This window comes from Sorex fumeus, unplaced genomic scaffold (genome assembly GCF_029834395.1).
Source record: "Sorex fumeus unplaced genomic scaffold, SorFum_2.1 ptg000033l, whole genome shotgun sequence".
Taxonomy (NCBI): Eukaryota; Metazoa; Chordata; class Mammalia; order Eulipotyphla; family Soricidae; genus Sorex; species Sorex fumeus.
Window position 1 is genome coordinate 31595309 of NW_026606090.1, and position 16727 is coordinate 31612035.

Below are 16727 nucleotides of genomic sequence, written 5' to 3' on the forward strand. Positions count from 1 at the left end.
ACCACTGTAACCCCCTTCTCTCTTTGTCTTTCTCTATCTTTCCCATGAGTCCCTTTCACTTTGTCTTTCTCCACCTCAGTGCTTAAATTTCTTCCAAATGCTTCCTTCTTACCGTTCACATTTTACAGATTAGTTGCAGGGACTCTTTTTGAAAGGAAACTATGATCACACATGTCTGTTTCTTGCACAAACTATTTCAATAGTTCTGTGCTGCCTAAAACAGTGCCCAGACAGCTCATCTGACTGCAAGCCCACTGTGCCTTTTCCTTACATGATTGTTCAGAGCCACGATTGACCTTCTTCTAATCTCTGAATGGGGTACTCTTGCCTGCAGTATGTCGTTTTCATTTGAAAGAATGACACATACCACTCTCTTCTGAATTTCCTCCCTTGTCCTGGGTTACTGTCCAGTGGCATATTATCTCTTCACAATTACTTGGCACTATCTCTGGAGGTCAGTCAGGGCTTTGACACTTACTGTTTCTGGACCTGGAATAGAATATTTTGTTTCTTGGTAGTTTAGTTTCCTCATCTGTAAAACAAGGGAATAGTAATGCCAACTAACAGGCTATAAAAACTAAATGAACAAATAGATGCCATGAATTTATCATATAATTATGCAACAAATATTTATAACTAAATGTTCTACATAAGATTTTAAGATCACTTTTTTTTGCTTTTTGTGTCATACCTGGCGATGCACAGGGGTTACTCCTGTCTCTGCACTCAGGAATCACCCCTGGTGCTCAGGGGACCATATGGGATGCTGAGAATCGAACCCAGGTTGGCCGCTTGCAAGGCAAATGCGCTACCAGCTGTGCTATTGTTCCAGCCCCTTAATATCACACTTTACTTTAGAATTTTAGGTCAGCTTGAAGGCAATAACACATACATGTTGGATACTAAATAGAAAAAAGCATTTCAACTGAAATATAAGTGATCTAAAGATTGCTAATTAGAATCTATCATTTTCTTTTCTCTTTAATTGATTAGGATAATTACCACGTAGGTTTTGAAATTTGAGATAAAAATAAAATGGATTGAAATGAATAAATGCTATATTGTAAAGAAAAGAAATGTAGAAGTTTGAATTGTATAATTACTTATTTTCCAATCTCAGGTGAATATTTCAATGGGACTATTCCCTTTATTTACATATTGCAAGATAATTATCCTGTTCTGTTTTAAAGGACTAAGATAATGAAAATTTGACTTCATACAGACTGTAATAGTTCATATAATTATTATATTCTTAGTCTGAATATTCTAAAGCTCTGTTTTCTGAAGGACCGGTCACTTGGGTCTGACGTTAGACTGATTCTAAACCAGGCTTAAAATCTAAGTGTACTCTGTAAATAGGTTAGAGTCAGCACTTTCAGTTCTGCTCCAGAATATCTTGATTTCTAGTTGGTTCTTAGGCAAGATCATGCTTCTATGTAGTGCAATGGTCAATGCTACGAGTCCTAATGTTATAATACTCAGACTTTACATTTGGGAACAGAATGTAGTGACTGGGTTTTATTGAAACTACATCTTAAAATAAAATAAGACAGAAATTGGAGCAATACCTCAGTAATTAGGGCAATTAGGGCTCTTGCATGTGGTCAAACAGGGTTCAATCTCAGGCATACCCAATTGTACCCTGAAGTTGCCAGGAGTGATTTCTGAGTGCACAGCCAGAAGAAAACCCTGAGTAGCACCAGATGTGGCCTGCCAAACCAATCAATCAATTGATAAATAAATAAGTGTAAAATAAAATAACATAATGGGAGATTAACATCCAAGGATAGTAAAGGTAAGGGAAAGGAGGATCACTCCACACCTTGGAATCCAGGCTCATTGCTAGAGGAAAAGACAGCTGGGAGAGAGAAGGGACCACAAAGTCAATGATGGTTGGAGAGATTGCTCAGGATGGGAGATGTGTGCTGAAAGTAGACTATGGACCAAAAGTGATGATCATTTAAGACCTGTATTGCAAACCATAATACCCAAAAGGAGACAGAGAGAGTAAAATGGAATGTGCCTGCCACAGAGGCAGGGAGTGGGGTGGCATGGGGTGGCAGAAGGGACACTGGGAACATTGGTGGTGGAGAATGAGCACTGGTGGAGGGATGGGTACTAGAAAATTGTATGACTGAAATGTAATCACAAGTTTGTAAGTCTATTACAGTATTTCATAGTGATTCATCAAAAAATTAAAGGGATCGAAAGCAAAAAAATAGAGGATGAAATCCTTGCAAACCACAAATAAATACATATCATAAATATTTTTTTAAATAAATAAATATAGATTCTATTCTTGAAAATTAGCTGGTATGGAGGGAGACTTCAAGAAATGTGATTTAGTCCAACAGCAATAGTGGTGCACACCAGGATTCAAGACTCAGCACTGGTATTCACTGAACCACAATAGGACTGTGTTTTTGTTTTTTTATTTTCACCAGGCTCCTCTGCATCCCCCAGGATACTCCATGAGAGCATAGGTGAGGATCACAAAAATGTGGTTGGGGGTATATAAGGTGACTTAGGACAACTAGTAGGATGGGCCGTGGAAAGAAACAGATTGAAGGGGTTCACATTTAGAAAAAGATTGAGAAACACTTTTCCTCTGCAGTAGATAATTGTTCTAGAACCTAATTTCTGTTAACAGTCAACCAAATCTAGACCATACTGGGATTTAAAAAATAAAAGGTGTAATAACTTTTGTGTAATCCTGATTTACCCAGCGTAAGAGCAGAAATACAGTGTTCCAAGCAAATTAGGTGTAGTGATTACCCTCACGTAGGCATGAAGAGAGATAGTTCTGAAAACTGCAAGAACAAGAATTTCTACGTAAGCAAAAAAAGAAGCTCCCTGCTGTTAAAGGGTCACTATGCTTCAAACAATACTGTAATAACATCATCTGGTTAAATCATGCCGTTTATAAAGTCCTCGTGTTATTATAAATGTTTGCAATAACATTTATTACTTACTTTACTTTCCAAATAAGCATTTGTGATCTATAGATACATCTGCTTTCACAGTGGGTCTGAGGATGATTTGCCTCTTTTCTTTGGAGCTTTTCTATTTGAGACCCATTATCAGAGTTGAAACATAAATTTAACTTCATTTTTCTCTTTATGATATCTGGCAGTGTGTTGTAACAATTTATTCAGTCAGTAAACATTTAATAACTGTCTGTGCTATTTGTCAAGCATCGTAAGAGGTTATGTAGGACATAGAGAAAAACAAGATGTGGTCTTATGCTCAAAGTATTTATTATCTTCCAATTGTGTATGTATTAATATGTTCCTTTGTTTTGTAAACCATCAAATAACGTTAGTTATACTTGGTAGAATTTATTGTGATCAGCAATAATATACATATATCATATATACTGTCTACTAAATGAAGCTTAAATATTTATTTCTCCTCACTTCTACCTCTGATCACATCCTGGGCACCTTTGCTGTGAAGCTGAGTCATGCAATGGTGACTGTTCCTGAACATGAAACTCTTGATTCCAAAGAGATAAATGGAAGATATAATTAGAACTCTAGTTGTCTATTTCCATCATTGTATAAATAACCAAACTTTAAAAAAATTAACAAATTTTGCTATTTTGCTAAGGGATAGGTTTAACTGGCCCATTCTCTGTTGTTCAGAGTAACCAAAAGTTAAGTAACCCCATTGGGAGGCTTCACTATGTGGTACTAAAGGCCTCTGGCTCACAACCTCCTCTTCCTGATGTCTGCCTTTGTGATATCCTCTTCGGAATCACATGTGAAATATTGGTGTCTTCTTTGAGAATCAGTGGGTGCCCCAATATGCTCATGGTGGGTATTCTGGTTCAGACACTCCAAAATCTCGTGGTAGCTCTGTCTCAGCTCATTAAATGTTATCAGCTTAGCACACGTGGTGCCTCCCAGGCCCCGAAATCAATAGAGAGCCTGTCATTCTAATCAGAGTGATCATTTCCAACTATCATTGCCTTTGTGCCTCCTTCTCTATCCCAGATATCTTCTCCCCCAGCACCTGAGCCAGCCATATTGCAGCAGCCTTGGAGGTGGGGTAGTGGCTGCGGGGGGGGGGGGGGGGGAACTGGGATCATTGATGGTGGGAATCATACACTGGTGAAGGGATGAGTGTGGAACACTGTATGACAGAAACCAGATCACGATCAGCTTTGTGACTTTGTAACTGTGTATTTCACCTGACTCTGTTAAGAACATGTACAGAGAGCCTGCCTGGACACCAGACCTGACTGGGGAAGTGTTGGAGAGGCCGGGTTTCACCAAGCCCACAGAACTCCATCCCAATGTGGACACTCAGGTTCCAACTACCAATCTAGTTTCTTTTCTATGCTTAGAAAAACAATTCTGGAAAGGAAAGTGCGGGAGGTAGTGAGCTGGTGCAAAGGCTTTTGAGAGACTTTCCCTGGAGAATTATAGGTATATGAACGATTTATGAGGAAAACAGGATGCTTGCAAAGAAGGGGTAAGCGGGCATTTTCGCACAACAGAAAGACCTAGAGTTAAAGACCAAGTCTTGTGCTCTGTTTGGTGTTTAGAATCCTCTCTTGGCTCTCAGGAGATGTGTAGGTGACTTGGGCCTTGGATTCAGGCCTGGGAATAGCCTTTTCTCCTTACTCAGATGTTGCTAGTTTCTTACTGAAATGTATTTCACTGAGTTGCTATAAATTAGTATCCCGATCTTGCCTTATGTGGCCAAAAATAAGCTGAGACAGCCCAAAGAGAAAGCCCTGTGGTGGCCTGAAAGATGTAAGACTTCTATGTCCTAGAGAAACCCATTCTGGCTTCCTCCATTCTGGTTGGTGCCTGAGAACAAGTCATCTGTTGAACAGTTTATTTTCTAACTGCCTCACTCCTTAGCCTCAAAATGGAAGTTTTGTTATCCGGTAGTCATCAGGCAATGAAGTATGCTTTATTTTGCAAATATGAATGAGGAGAAAGATAAGGGAAGGGGACATGTTGCAGGGAGAATTCAGGCTTCTCCAGAAAGAGAGAAGTTGTGATATCTTCCCATTATAGCTTTATTTTCTGTTCCTGGTAAAGAACTGATACACTCCGAGCTGGGATGAGAGCAAGCCTCCAAGCAGAGTATGTCCTTACTGCTTTAGAAAATCTAGTTTTACACGGTTTTCCAAGATGCCACAGCTTGGGGTCTTTGCTAGGGAATTGGCATGCAAGGACTGCTGAATAGACCCTTTACGTGCATTCATACATCCCATTCTCAAGATCTGGGTCGTGTCACCATTCTAGAGATCAGGATCAGCAGGCAACAGAATCTCCTTTTCAGATTGTAGTATCTGGGTTTTGACGTTCAACTCCCCATATGTTTGCCTACTTCAAAATGTACATACCATAGTGTGTGTGTGTGTGTGTGTGTGTGTGTGTGTGTGTGTGTGTGAAAACATCTAATTTCAAACAATCCATCTGAGAGAAATTATTTCCAAGTAGAATTACTCAGAAGAAAATTAAATCTTTGAAGCAACAGTTGTTTCATGTGGTATTTACCTTGCCATGTGAATTCAGCAACTCAGAACCACACCAATTCTATAACCAAGTTCTCTTGCTACAGGCATTAATTCTGAAGGCTGTACCAGGAATAAGCTATACACAGCCCTCCCACTCTTTACATTACTTACTTTTAGTTTGAGAGTCAACTGATTTCCAAAGACACGATTAGATGAATTAGAGTCTGGTCTTTTAGTTATATTTTTCACTACCACAATTTGAAAGCTAGCTGCCCATAAAATGCATACCAGGCAAATTCTTCTCTTATTTTCTTCCCTTTGAAGAATTTTAATAGACATTTAAGCGTTGTCTAAATAGCTATTCTGCTATCAAGGTAGCTGATGGATGTGCTACTATGCTATATATATATATACACATATATATATGTATATGTATATGTATATATATATATATATAAGCTTTTTTTGTTTTATTTTGAACTCCAGAACCTCCACTGACATCTAAAATTCTAATCTTCTGGGACAAGCATCTCATTCCTTTTTCTTCTCCAGATGAAAAGAGAGAAAAGAGAAAATAAGTAACTTATCCATGGAAATAAGTGTAATTTTCTGGTTTGAGTGAAGCATTAAAATGAAGTCATTGTAAGGGATGGATCTACTCTGTCCCCTTTGGGAGATTTCCTATAAATAGGATTTCTCTAAATCAAGCTTTGTAAATCTAAGATTCTATCGTTCAAGGTAATAGTCCCAGGAAATATTCATATCTTCCCTCAGAAAGTAGAAGAGGACCGGGTGATAGTACACTGGGTAGGGCATCTGATTTCTGGCATACCCTGTGGTAACCAGAGCATTGCTGGGAACATTATCCCAAAGTGTAGAGTCAGGAGGAAGCCCTGCACACTGCGGGGTGTGTCCCCCCTCCCCAACCCAAAAAGAAGACAAAGGAAACTAGAAGATAAGAGTGCTCTCTCTCTCTCGGAGGTTGACATTTAAAGGAAAAGGGTCTCAAGTCCTTGAGAAAGACTTCCCGGATGGGCCATAAAGCTGATGAAATACCAGCAAGCTGCTAACACACATTTTAGACAGATGAGTCCTGTTTTCAGTGATGAGTTTTCCAAAGCTAATGCTCGAAGAACAAGGGCACAGGGTGATCTCTCCCCTTTATTTTCATAAGAGAATTGATCATTTTCTTTTTAATATCTCTTTGTCCTTACAGCTTGTTGATAAGGGAGAAACAAACTGATCCCGAGTCTGACTCTGAAGCAGCAAAACAAAAACAACAAATTCTACTTATTAAAATTCTGTGAGGACTCGGTTGATGATATTAAATATTCTGGCCTCCAAATTCCATGTTGTACTCTACCTGCAATCCCTATTAAATTATCTAAAATGAGCTCAATTCTTTCACAATTTAGTTATGTAGTATAGTTTAGGTGGTAAGGATAAGGTTATTGTACGTAAAACCACAGCACCCTACCACTGCCAGCGGGTTTGACCACTATCCCTCTGTCATTTTTAGTCTGGTCTTTTTCCTCTCTTCTCTCCACACTGCTTGGTAATTAGTTTTGTATTCCAAGGCCAAGCATTTGTCATCATTTGGTACTGTCTATTCCTGTGTTTATCTCTCTAATCTACACATGAGTGAGATCATGAGTATCTGTCCTTCTCTCTCTGATTTACTTTGCTTAAAAGGAAAGCTTCTTGTTCCACTCACCTGTAGAAAATTCATGGTTTATTCTTATAGCTGCATAGTAATCTATAGTGTATGCATGTGTATATGTATATATGTACAGTGTGCATATATATGTACATATATTTATGTGTATACCTATATAAATATATCTATATACAAACATGTGATATGTACATATATACCACAACTTTATTCATTCAGTTGTTATTTGACATGTGGATTGTTTTCATATCCTGACTACCGCATTAAGTGCTACAATGAACATAGTTTGTACATATCTTTTAGTACCATAATTCTTATATATTTCACTTCACTGTCACTATATTACTGTCATCCCGTTGATTGTCAACTTACTAGAGTGAGCGCCAATAACGTCTCTATTCCTCATAGTCCTGAGATTTTAGCAGCCTCTTCTTACTCATCTTTTCGCAATGATTGGAGGCTCTTTCAGAGTCATGGGAATGAGATCTTTTGTCGTTACTGTGTTTGGCATATTGAATACACCACAGGGAGCTTGCCAGGCTCTGTCCGTGTAGGCAGGATACTCTCAGTAGCTTGCCGGGCTCTCTGAGAGGTATATATTTATATATTTTTCTCTGTGATTTGTTGTCTATTGTCTGAACCCCATCATATATGGTGTAGTAATTGTGAAAAATGGGTAGGAAGTGTTTTATAATGTGTCCAGAAAGCAGCCTGGAGCATGGTGGTGGTTGGGCAGTGGATGTTGGCTGCCGGGGCTGAGTCCCTTGGGGTGGGGAGGGCTCTCACCTTACCCACAGCCTAGTGTGGAGTCGGGTGGCATTGTTCTGGGACCCTCATTTTATACTCCCATCTGGGAGGAGCGTCCTGAGTTCTGGAGGATGGTCAATGAGGTTATCTGGTGTCCGCTGGGTGTGGCTTATGGGTGTGATCCCTGAGTCACTGGAGACTGGGGGAAGTCTTCCTGACCTTGGACACTGGACTCAACTGGACCCCAGAACACAGATCCTCTACCTGCTTCCCCCAGTCTTCGGTGACTCAGGGATCACATCGTAAGCCACACCCTGCTGGCATCAGATAATCTCCTCATCAGCCATCCTCCATATGCCTCGATATGCTAAAAACAGTAACAACAGGTCTCAAAAAAAATTTTTTGAGACGTTACTGGTCTCAAAATAAATAACAATGGGAGGACAGTGCAGTGCAGTGCATGTTTTTATTGTCAGAAAGGAGTATGTAAATCGTTTTAAATTAAAAGCAATTTTTAAAAATGTTCTAAACATTAATTAAAAATAATGTTTTTTTAAATGCTGAATTAAACACTGACAACACTATATCACTTATTATTTTAGTTTTGGGGCCCTCAGGGATTATTCCTGTCTCTAAATTCAGGGACCACTTCTGACCACATGGGGTGCCAGAAACCCAACCCAGGTCAGCCACATGCAAGGCAAGCATCCTACTATCATTCTGGCCCTAGCCTTACATCACTTATTTAATATTAGCACAGTAGCACTGTAATACTGTCCACCCCTTATTCATCAATTTGCTCGAGCGGGCCCAGTAACGTCTCCATTTGATATGCCAAAAACAATAACAAGTCTTACAATGGAGACGTTACTGGCACCTGCTTAAGCAAATGTTTAACATTAACTCACACAAAAACAAAAAATCAAATTTAATGCCTTAAAATTATGCTTTTTTCTATGTCTTAAGTGTTTTATTGTTTATATTTTCTTATATCTAAAATAATATGTTTTTAAGTTGGCAATGCAATGAAGTAATGTGGCTTAACTACTAGGCAGATGATAACTCTGTTTAATACTGATCTTCACTTTTATTAAATGTCAGCCTTTATTCATCTCAAATATTTAGTTCTTTATCAACCATGGTATTGCCCCCTCCTCAAAAATAAGCAAACAAAAAAATCACAAAATGTCTTAAATCTAGATTCTTATCATAGCATAAAACACAATTTCAAACCAGTTGCTGAATTGAATTACCCAGCATTACTTTCCAAGCTAAAGTTAAATTCATTACTTCACAGGTAAAAAGAAAAAAATTCATCTTCGGTGGTTCAAGTTAGGGTTAATTGAATGAAGCAATTAAAAGTGTGTTTTGCCAGTATGGACGATTCTCAAAAAATTAGAAATTGAGCTCCCATTTGACCCAGCAATACCACTCCTGGGAATATATCCCAGAGAGGCAAAAATGTATAGTCGAAGTGACATCTGCACTTGTTTGTTCATTGCAGCACTCTTTACAATAGCCAGAAACTGGAAGAAACCTGAATGCCCAAGAACAGATGACTGGTTAAAGAAACTTTGGTACATCTACATAATGGAGTACTATGTAGCTGTTAGAAAAGATGAAGTCATGAAATTTACATACAAGTGGTACAATATGGAAAGTATCATGCTAAGCGAAATGAGTCAGAAGGAGAGGGATAGACATAGAAAGATTGCATTCATCTGGGGGATATAAAGTAACAAAGTAAGATATTAATACCCAAGAATAGCTGAGATCAGCACCAGGAGGATTACTCCATAGCTTAGAGGCCAGCCGGGCATTCTAGGGGAAAGGGCAGTTCAGATAGAGAAGGGAGCACCAAGTAAAGGGTGTTGGGAGGATCCTCCCAGGAGGGGAGATGCATGTCGAAAGTAGACTATGGACTGAACATGTTTGCCACTCAATGCCTCTTTTGCAGACCACAACACCCAAAAGGAGAGAGAGAACACAGGGGATTGCCCTGCCACAGAGACAGGGGGGATGGGGGGATGGGGGTGGGAGGGATATTATCCATGGTGGTGGAAAACGGGCACTGGTGGAGGGATGGGTATCTGATCATTGTATAATTGAAACCAAAGCACAAAAAATTGTAAATCTACAACTGTAAAAAAAAAAATAAAATAAAGGGGAAAAAAAAGTGTGTTTTGCTTAGCTATAGGCAAGCTCCCTGTGGCATATTCAATATGCCAAAAGCAGTAACAATAACGGGTGTCATTCCCCTGACCTGAAAGAGCTTCCACGACAGCACCATTGGGAAGGATGAGTAAGGACAGGCCGCTAAAATCTCAGGGCTGGGACGAATGGAGATGTTACCGGTGCCTGCTTGAGCAAATTGATGAACAATGGGATGACAGTGATATTCCTCCACTATTCCCCCTAGGGGAAGAAAGCACATTTTATATACCATTTTTATAGGTGGGCCATTCTCAATAGAGGAAGATTTTACATTTGGAGTAATAGGTAGGAATCAAAGTATTTGCATTTTTAATAAAGGTACAAGAGGGTCATTCCCAACATCCTGACCGAACAAGGCAACAAAAATGCATTTGGATTTGGAGATCTTTACTTGAAACAGGAGGCTGTCTAAGGGGAAGAAATACAAAGTTTGAAGAGAGAACAATTCATTCTGAGATATGTGGTTCAGATGGGCACTTGACCTGATTTGAGAAGCTGTAATTAGTTGGTCTGTCTTGGGCAGGCTCTACCGAACACTAGAGAGGAGATGGTCTGCGGGTAAGCTGCTTTGCCTCAAAGCCACAAAAGGAAAAAGCTGATTTCCTCCTTCTACAAGACTAAATGGATTGCTGCAAAATTTCTCCATGCCCAAATTTTATTCCACACTTTTGTCAATGGGTTCAGGAAGAGCTGAGACGAAGTGTTTGCCTAGATGTTGTCAGAAGCTGAATGACCCACTTCTCTTCAATCTTACATAATTGTTCTTATAAGTATAAAAAAGTCATATGTTCGAAAGAAACTTTATAGACCATTCAGTCCTATAGTTGATTTCATGTTAGAATTCTGTCTGTACATATCTCTTTACAGGGGCTCTATCCACAGTACAGTGGTTAGAGCACTTGCCTTATATGGAATACTAGGTTTGATTCCGGTCACCCCATTAGAGTCCTTCATGCCCTGCCAGGAATGATCCCTGAGCACAGAACCAGCAATTAGCCCTTAGCACTGATTGATGTGCCCCAAACCAAAATAAATTAAAAAAAATACATAAATATATTCTTACTGATCTGAGAGATAGTACATGGGTTAGGGTGCTTGTCTTACTTCTCTCCAAACTCAGTATGATCCTTGCCACCACGTATGTTCCACCATGTGCCACCTGGAGTGATCCCTGAGTACAGAGCTAGAAATAGCTCTAGGCATTGCCAGTGTAGCCCAACCTTTCTCCATAAATGAACAAAATAAAATACAGATCCCTACATATATTTTGCTCAAACTTTTCTGATGACAAATTACCATTTACAAGTCAGAAACAATGTATGCTTTAGTATGGCTAAGATAAACTAATATACAAAACAATAATGAAAACAATAATGAGATTTTAGCAGCCTCTCCTTACTCGTCCTTCCCAACTGTGCCGCGTTGGAAGCTCTTTCAGGGTCAGGTGAATGACATTCATTATTGTTACTGCTTTTGGCATATTGAATATGCCACAGGGAGCTTGCCTAAACATCAAAGCTACTAGGGTTTAACTTCAAATACTGTAAGACTGTGGGCACAATTGTTTTGGGTACTCAACTTTATTCTCTGTAAAATGAACATAAAGGATTATGGTGAAAATCGGCATTCAGATATATAAAGTGATTTAGCATATAAAATTCACAGCACTTAATAAATGTTACATGATTGAAGGTGATTTCTTTAAAGTGCTTGTATGATTAACTACCGAATGTTGGTACTTCAGGAAAATGAAATAAATGGTGACATTTACTATTAGAAAGAAAAGGAATGGAAAGCTTTCTTTTCAAAGCGTCAGAGGCACCTGGATTCAGGAAGCTACCACTCCTTTATTTCCTGACTGCTAATGCTCTCAGTCTAAGACTCAAATGAGGTGGGAATGGGGCTCGGAACCTCATTTCCCCCCAGCTCCCTCTTGGGCTCAACAGTTCAGCTGTTTCTCCTAATGATAGAAATCACACTCATGCCTCACACACAGCCCTTCTTAGTCATTCGCTCTGCAGGTGTTGGAGTTTTCTGGTGCTTCATTTCTCTTGTTCAAAGCCCACATCAAGGTCAGAACTGAACCACAGATGTTACCTTATGAGTCTGTCTTTACCTTGAACGAGAGCAGAGAAGGGAAAGTGGCCTCAAAGAGCACGGGATCTTCTTTATTCTCTACCCGACACTTGGAAATGTAGCACCGATGAGTTGTCACTTGGTCAAAGTTATAGCCGTCTCCTTTCAGTGATGATATGTCGCATTCTATCTTTCATTACATTTCCTCATCTTTGATATTTTCTTGGATACTTTTTTGACTTCTGTTATCTACTACTATTTGTTTTTATGGAGTTAAATTTATCTTATTAATTCCAAACAGTCTAAACCTATAAATGAAAAGAACATAGATTATAAGGATAATTACTTATTAGAACAATTCTCCTGATATATCAGTAGGCAGGGGTCACACCCACCAACTGGCCCCCGACACCGTGTAATCCCATCAACGGCCAAGACTCAGAGACTATAAAACCCAGCTCCCAGCAAATGCGGCCGTGTGACATCTTATTATCTCATTCCTACTTTGGACAAACTGGCAGGCTACCAAATGTAACCTGCCCACATGGCAGAGTCTGGCAAACTCCCCGTGGCGTACCCAATATGCCAAATACCGGTAACAATGATGGGTCTCATTCTCCTAACCCTGAAAGAGCCTTGAATATGGCACTTTTAAAAAAATCTCAGGGCCAGGACGAAGGAGACGTCACTGGGGCCTGCTCAAGGCAATCGACGAACAACAGGATGGTCGTGATCGTGACATATATATCAAATCAATAAAAAGGAGCAAAAGTTTCATTAGCTGTGGTTTTTAATTTTTTTTCAGTATTTCCTTTCATAAAGGCTGGGACTTGATCCAATACCAGTTGGATAAGTTCACTTGACTTCATCCTTCTGGCAGTTACATTTCAGGAAATGATATAGCCAGCTGAGGGAAGGGCAATAGCTCCAAGATAGAAAGGGATTGTGAGTAGGGATGCAGCAGCACTGTCCATTAATGCTGCATCAGGTGCTCAAGGCCAACAGATCCCCCTTCAGAGGTCAGTGCTGCTCTGCTCAGCACACATGATCACTGTACCTAAAATCACATTTATCTGTCTTTATCATGGAGTACATTACACAATAAGAAAACCACTATGACAGCAAAAGTAAAAACAAAATGAGTCTACTAAAAAGGTTTGTTTTTTGTATGAAATCCTATGACCAAATATTAATTTATAAATTTTGGATGTACATATATTAAATTTTATATATCTTCACCAATATGTATACTCTTTTCTCTCATTTTTTCAGAAATGAAGTTGGAGCAAAAGCTGATAACTCAGGCTGTACTGAAGATATTTGTAATGCTGGTGCTAATCAGTGGCTAGATTTAACCTTTCTTATTGTCTGCAGTATTTGAGTTCCCTTTACAACTGCAGTGCAGCAGTGGAACTAAATATAAAAAAAAGTTTTCTGCAGGCATATAACATCTCAGTAGTCTACTAATACCCAGCATAGGCGAAATTCACCTACAGTTTTTGCACCACTGTTAGAGCCTTTAATGCCTTCTATTAAGCTGACAGCAATACTAACATAACGTACTATATTTAGCTGCAAATAAAGAAGATTCATGGACAAATAGAAGAACTGTCATGATTATTTTTCAATACTCACTTTTATTTGATGCATATATTATTTACTGACTCAGGTTTTAGTTCCTGTTTGCCTTGATATTTTTTTTGCATGCCAATTAAAAACAAAAGAATGTGTTTAAAAAAATGAGTCCTCACCTGCCTTCAGGGAAGGCTAATTTTTAGGATTTCATTGAAGAGAGATCTTGAACGTATGACAGGTAATATTTCACACAACACATACTGCTGTTCTGTATAGTTGGTGTTCAGAGTTGCCAGGATATACCCCTTACTCGGGCAGCTTGGTGATGTGGATCTTTGTCTTGCTAGAATATGTGTGATATCACTGTCTCTGACTCATTTTCCATGATTTTTGTGAAAGCTAATTCAAAGTCAGCTCATAGTTACTTCAGAGCTCATAATCTTGTGTGCAACTAAGCTCATGAAGCAAACTCATTGAGATTGATAATCCAATCAGCCGAGACTCAGACTGAAGTGATAGCTCAGTGAGTAGGGTGTTTGCCTTGCACACGGACGACCTGGGTTCAATTCCCAGCATCCAATATGGTCCCCTGAGCATCGCCAGAAGTAATTCCTGAGTGCATGAACCAAGCCGGGTATGACTCCCCCCCACCCCCAAAAAATATCAGCGAGTCTCCAACACACCCAGTTCCCACCCTTCTGGCTCTGCTCCTTTTCTGTACCAGTGGCCACCTCCTGTATCCTTTACCTTCACCAAGTAGTTCCCTTCTAAAAGCCCTTTGTCCTGCTGGAAAGTGTAGGCTATGTAAAATCAGAACCCACAATTAAAACCCAGCAAATCTGGACAGCAGTGTGATAGCACTTAAGGAAAGCTACTTTAGTGTTTAGTTTAGTTTTGTTTTGTTTTTTCCTTGCACATGACTATGAACCACTTTCCTTCTAGAGAGAACTTTGTGAGCCAGAAATACCTTTTACCAGTGGTCTTCAAACACTGTTCCTGGCTCCAGTCCACAGGTGAAGAAAGGTTGAAAGCTACTGGTCGACCACTTGATTCTAACTGCTGGTCCATGGACTGGTTTGCAGAATAGTTTATAAAAGTTGAACACTGCCCTAGATCAGTACATCATCACCCCATTACCCTGCTCTGGGCAGAGCAGAGAAAGATAGCTACAGAAAGTAACCAGAGTTCATTCACCAAGAATATTGCAATGCTCTGTTTTCATCAGTTGAAACCTGGAAATCTAAACTTTCATCAATGATGAGAGTCAGAGGAGTTTCAGTTCAAAAGCGCTATGCTAATTTCTCTTCCTCCAAAAAAAATCTACTTCCTCTTTACTTGTTTAGTTATAAGAAGAATCACTTTAGAGTATTACTAATAATCTCAATTATTCACCGTGCTTTTATCAAGTGCCAGCACTATATAAATATTTCACAAGCATTTAATTTAACCTTCACAATGGGCCTGTGAGGTAAGTAATATTATCAATATTTTATGTGTGTGAGAACAGTTCCAAGAAAGAAAATCAAGCTGGTAAATAGTAGGGACAGAATTCAAAATCTAGGAATCTGATTCTGGGAGGAAGTCCTTATTTAATCAGTTGGTCATGTATTCATTCATTCATTCATTCATTCATCCATTAATGTTAGAACTTGGTTTTGAAAGCTTGAGTTATCCACTCTCCCAGGTCCTGACAGAGAGTTGTCATAAATTGAGATAAGACTCTTCTTGTATATTTATTCATTAGAAACACATTCTTAAATGTTTAGCATATTTTCCTTGAAAATGTTTGTTTTGAAGATGTACATTACTTTTGCCTGCATATAAGTTCAGAAAATGTAACTGAAATTGCTCTTTACATTGTTAATTTTACTCTCTCATGGTTTTAAATTCTGTTATGCTCTGTGAAAGCATGTTGGATTATTTTCTCCCTCTACACACCGCATTTCACTTACTCTCTTGACCTGTCTTTAAAATCTTCCCTCTACCACAGAAGATTGTGATATGCATTCTTTATGCATTATCTTGTGGACCTTTGTGAAAATTTCCATGAAATTTATATGTAAGATTACAATTTTGAAATCATAAATATGCAAGTACTTAATTTGACTGTTTTCCTATGTTCCTTTTCTCTAGAAAAGTTGCATCGAAACTTTTTTTAAAGACATTTGTATTCCTTTCCCCACTCCAATGCTCAGTATCCCGAAATAAATTCATCTCTATCTTTCAACATCTGACTTTGAAACATCTAGCTATACTCTTATTGAAGGCAACCTTCAACACAAGAGATTTAAACATGTTATCCTATTAATCCTATTTTTTTTTGTTCTAAACAGAAACTATTATACCCTCTGATTCTTTTTGATTTTTTTTTTTTTGCTGTTAGGCGTTATTCTCTTTATCTTGATGTAAAATGTGAACCTGCACCATTACTTAATTGAGTTCAGAAGGTAGTGAGGAATAAATCCAGCACAAGGTCTTTTGACTTTCCTGCTGTTATTTCTACCAAGACAAATTACATCTGAATGCCATGATCTAATCTATTTGTTCAGGTTCTTCAGTGAAAGTCAGAGATTTAAACTGAGTACAGGATGAAGCAGTGTCTGCAGCGAAAGAACGTGGAGAATTAAGGACTTTCTAGGTTGTTCAGTATCAGCCTTCTGAGGCCTGAGGCATTTAGGAGCTCAGTGGATGTGAGTGAAAGCAATAAGAATGGACAATGTTGAATGAATGTATTAGACAGCATCTGGGATTACATGATAAGCAGATTCTTGTCAGGGATTTAGTTTGTTGACTTTGGAAGGTGGTAAAAGGTAAAGGTAAAGGCCCTCCCGTTGATCATCGATTTGCTCGAGCGGGCCCAGTAACGTCTCCATTGGAGACTTTGTTGTTACTGTGTCTGGCATATCGAATACTCTTGGTAGCTTGCCGGGCTCTCCGAGAGGGGCAGAGGAATCGAACTCGGGT

The 16727-nt window shown here is 39.0% G+C and overlaps 1 protein-coding gene across 2 annotated transcripts in view; it reads left to right on the forward strand.

The window, feature by feature from the left end:
* Positions 1-13834, forward strand: part of MLIP (muscular LMNA interacting protein) — a 331240-nt gene extending 317406 nt beyond the window's left edge. The window contains exon 12 of one of the 2 annotated variants that reach the window (XM_056116919.1): positions 13461-13826. In XM_056116919.1, coding sequence (XP_055972894.1) covers positions 13461-13466 — 6 coding nt within the window. In that variant the 3' untranslated portion in view covers positions 13467-13826. Of the gene's footprint in view, positions 1-13460 lie in introns of both variants that reach the window. The other variant, XM_056116920.1, reaches the window with a different exon arrangement.
* Positions 13835-16727: the final 2893 nt, after the last annotated feature.